The sequence below is a fragment of the Rhagoletis pomonella genome, unplaced genomic scaffold (genome assembly GCF_013731165.1).
Source record: "Rhagoletis pomonella isolate Grant_MI unplaced genomic scaffold, Rhpom_1.0 Rhpom_scaffold_00012, whole genome shotgun sequence".
NCBI classification, from domain to species: Eukaryota; Metazoa; Arthropoda; class Insecta; order Diptera; family Tephritidae; genus Rhagoletis; species Rhagoletis pomonella.
Window position 1 is genome coordinate 19,263,280 of NW_023458566.1, and position 3,296 is coordinate 19,266,575.

Sequence of the window (3,296 nt, forward strand, 5' to 3'; positions counted from 1 at the left end):
AAAACCAAAGAGAGGGTGTTAAACTGTAAATATTTCTCTATTTGTTTTGATGAAAGCACTGATATTACCGACATATGCCAATTAATTATTTACGTAAGAACAACAGATAAATACTTCAATACTTATGAAGAATTTCTATCCGTAGAGTCGTTGCATTCCCATGCGAGAAATCGATAGAGAAATGTAAATGCTGGTTTATGCCCAAAAATACTTAATGAATAATATTTATAAGTTATACTCTATTTTTAAGACTAAATACCTACTTATATGAAACAAGTAATTTTTAGCAAAAAAAAAACCGACTTCAACTCTCATATAAAAAAAAAAATATATATATATATATATCTCACGATCCACTGATCGGATCTTAACCAGATTAGTATGGGACCACCTCTGAGACACTACCTTTCCGATGCAAAAAGAATTATCGAAATCGGTTGACGTGGTCCAAACTTATGCGGTAACATACATAAAAAAAAAAAAAAAAAAAAGATTCCGACGAACTGATAACCTCCTCCTTTTTTGGAAGTCGGTTAAAAAATAAGACCTAAACACCGTAACCATCTGGCCGGTCAGCATATAAAAGAATTGGTTCTAATAAAACGGAGCCCAGGTATTATACAAATGAGTTTTCCTAATTTAAGTTTTTTTAAATTATACAAGTACTAAATTTTTCTTATGCAAAAGGTTGTATAAACTAATAGTATTAGTAACTAAAAACTTCCAAGGTTCATTATTACACTATAGGTATAAGCAAAATAGGCCAAAATACCCATGCACGAAAAATACCACTTTTAGTACATTTATAAAAAATGCGGCAACCATAACTGAGCGCGACGCACTAATACCATGACAAAATGAGACTGTGTTGGTGTGCCCAGCTATGGTCTAAATGCATACATACATAATATTTTTATTATTATTTGTGAATATGTATTTATGTAGTTATGTACTTACTTACCAAGTTGCTTCTTCCTTTTGTTGCCTTTTTAAATTTAAAATTTTAATTTTTATATTACCTTTATTTGAAATTTAAATTCGAAAGCATACGGGCTTTATAAACTCACACATTTTAATACAAACGAAAACATACATACATATACCATATGCGTGTATACATATATATGTATATGCATGTATGCGTAGTTTTTTTTAATGTTTTTGGCCCAAGTCTTACCTACATCATTACAATTAAGAAATAATTTACAATTTAGCAAAAACGTTGCATTTTTTTAGACATACATACATACTTAGTATTTATGCATTTATGTACAAGTAATCGTCGATTTTCATTCGTTTAATGTGGTCACGTTACGCTGATTTCCTCATCACTATCTGAATTTGAATCATCGTAGTCGTCGTAGTACATTTTCATGAATTCCGGATTCTGGAATGGTGGCATCGCGTGCGTACTGACATGTGAATGCGCTGACGTTGGTACTGGCGGCGATGCTGACAAGTGCATACCGTTGCTGCTGTGTTGATGGTGTTGGTGTTGGTGGTTATGCGACGCCTGCAGTGCCTCACTCATGAAAATGCCGCCCGGATGGGCCGCGTGCAGCTGCAAGGAATGCTGTTCACCACCAATCCCACCTGCGCCTGCTACAGCGCCGGCCAGACTCAGCATATTGATGCGCCGCTGCTTAGCTTCGTTGATTGTTGACTCCAATTTGAATTTGAGATCGGCAGCGGCCAGATGTTTTTGCATTTCCGCATTGATTTTCGCCTGGAACTCGGCGCTCGACAAAGGCGGCATGCCAATACTCGCACCACCGGCACCGGCACCGCAACCACCACCAATAACAATGCCGCCGCCGCCAGCAGAAAGCGGTGGCGATGAGGCAGCCGAAGAGGATGCGTTCGATGATTGATCGTTTAGATTGGCATTCAATTTGGCGGCGACGGTCAGCAGCGGAGGTGGTGAGCTCATTTGCATGCTCGGCGCCGAGCTGAAGGCCACCGCAGCGGCGGCAGCTGCCACAGCCACACTACTGGGTATATGATGCATGAGCGGTGGCGAATGAAGCGTGGCAGATGCGGAGGGCGTGGACGCCGGAGATTGCATGGCGTTGGGCGTGGCTGCACCGTTGTTGGTTGGTGTGTCGGCATTGGCGCGCTCCTCTTTGGGTTGTGGCGATAGGCTGTGCGAGGGTGGTGATGGAGGAGTTGGCGAGAGCGGTGAAATGGGGCGATCGCATTTAGCATCGGATAAGTCGGGATTGGGGTTGTTCTTGTTGGGTAATGTTTGATCACGTGAGCCGCCGCTGGCCAGTAGTTCGCGCTCCTTGGAGTTGCGCCATTTCATACGTCGATTTTGAAACCAAATTTTCACCTGAAAAAAAGAAAAAAAAATTGTTTGAAATATTTAATTAGTCGAATAATTTTAAGAAGTGACGAATGGTGGAAGGAAACTAAATTAAATACCAAATATACGAACAGTTAAGGCTACATATTTGGCCATATTTGTAATTTATGTTTCGAGAGATTGAAAAACGGACGATGGGTCTGCCAGAAACAGCAAGAAATGTTGCAACATTGAAAATTGCAGAAACTAACATTCCGAAAATCACGTTACATTGAAAAAAAATTAGTTAATTAAGTTTTCGGCTAATTCATAATTATTAAGAAATATCTTCGATCAAGAAAATTGTAACTTCACGAGGCACAAGGAGTATTTTCCTGTAACTCTACCCAATAAATTTTAAATTTTGATTTTACCTGAGATGAGCCTAGCAATTTGTAATCGATTTTGGGTCACTAAATCGGAATTCGTTTGCTTCAGAATCTTTGAAAAGTACTTCCCAGCTTCTTCAACCACTTCATACATATGTATGTATGCATGTCCCAAGACGTAGTCCAGAGTGCCGACAGATTAACAATTTAATATCAAATAAAGTTGCAAATAATTTCCTATTCTTTTTTTTGCAGCTTTTTTCCCAGTGCAGCTAACAGCTAAAGAGAAAGTTTTGAAGTAACCGTTGAGTTCTAAACTTCTTATTGCACTCCGGCCAGCATGGTCAAAAGAGTTAAGCTCCATTTGAGTGAAGCACTTGCGGGCGGGCGCGGCCTGGTTTACTTGTTTCGATGGACATGAGCCGCCAGCAAAGTACTTTCCAAAATTGCATGTTGATCTAAGCTGCAGCGAAACCATTGCACCGCCTGCCCTGCCGCCTTATGACCCTGCGAAAATTGCTCAGCCGAAATTTTATTGTTGCCTGCCACACACAGCCAGACACAGCACTCACACACAAAAAATGCAAATAGAGACAATTTTATAAAGCTAACAAGAATTTATT

The 3,296-nt window shown here is 39.8% G+C and overlaps 2 protein-coding genes across 2 annotated transcripts in view; one reads left to right on the forward strand and one right to left on the reverse strand.

Annotated features, from left to right (window-relative positions):
- The window catches only part of LOC118748035, a 42,716-nt gene that overhangs the window by 37,251 nt on the left and 2,169 nt on the right, over positions 1 to 3,296 (forward strand). The window lies entirely within an intron of this gene.
- LOC118748036 (protein TOC75, chloroplastic-like) lies at positions 1,064 to 2,330 on the reverse strand. The gene is made up of 2 exons (XM_036482324.1): positions 1,251 to 2,330; positions 1,064 to 1,177 (listed from the first exon to the last, which is right to left on the reverse strand). The coding sequence occupies exon 1, from the start codon at positions 2,303 to 2,305 to the stop codon at positions 1,307 to 1,309; it is 999 nt and encodes a 332-aa protein (XP_036338217.1). The 5' UTR covers positions 2,306 to 2,330; the 3' UTR covers positions 1,064 to 1,177; positions 1,251 to 1,306.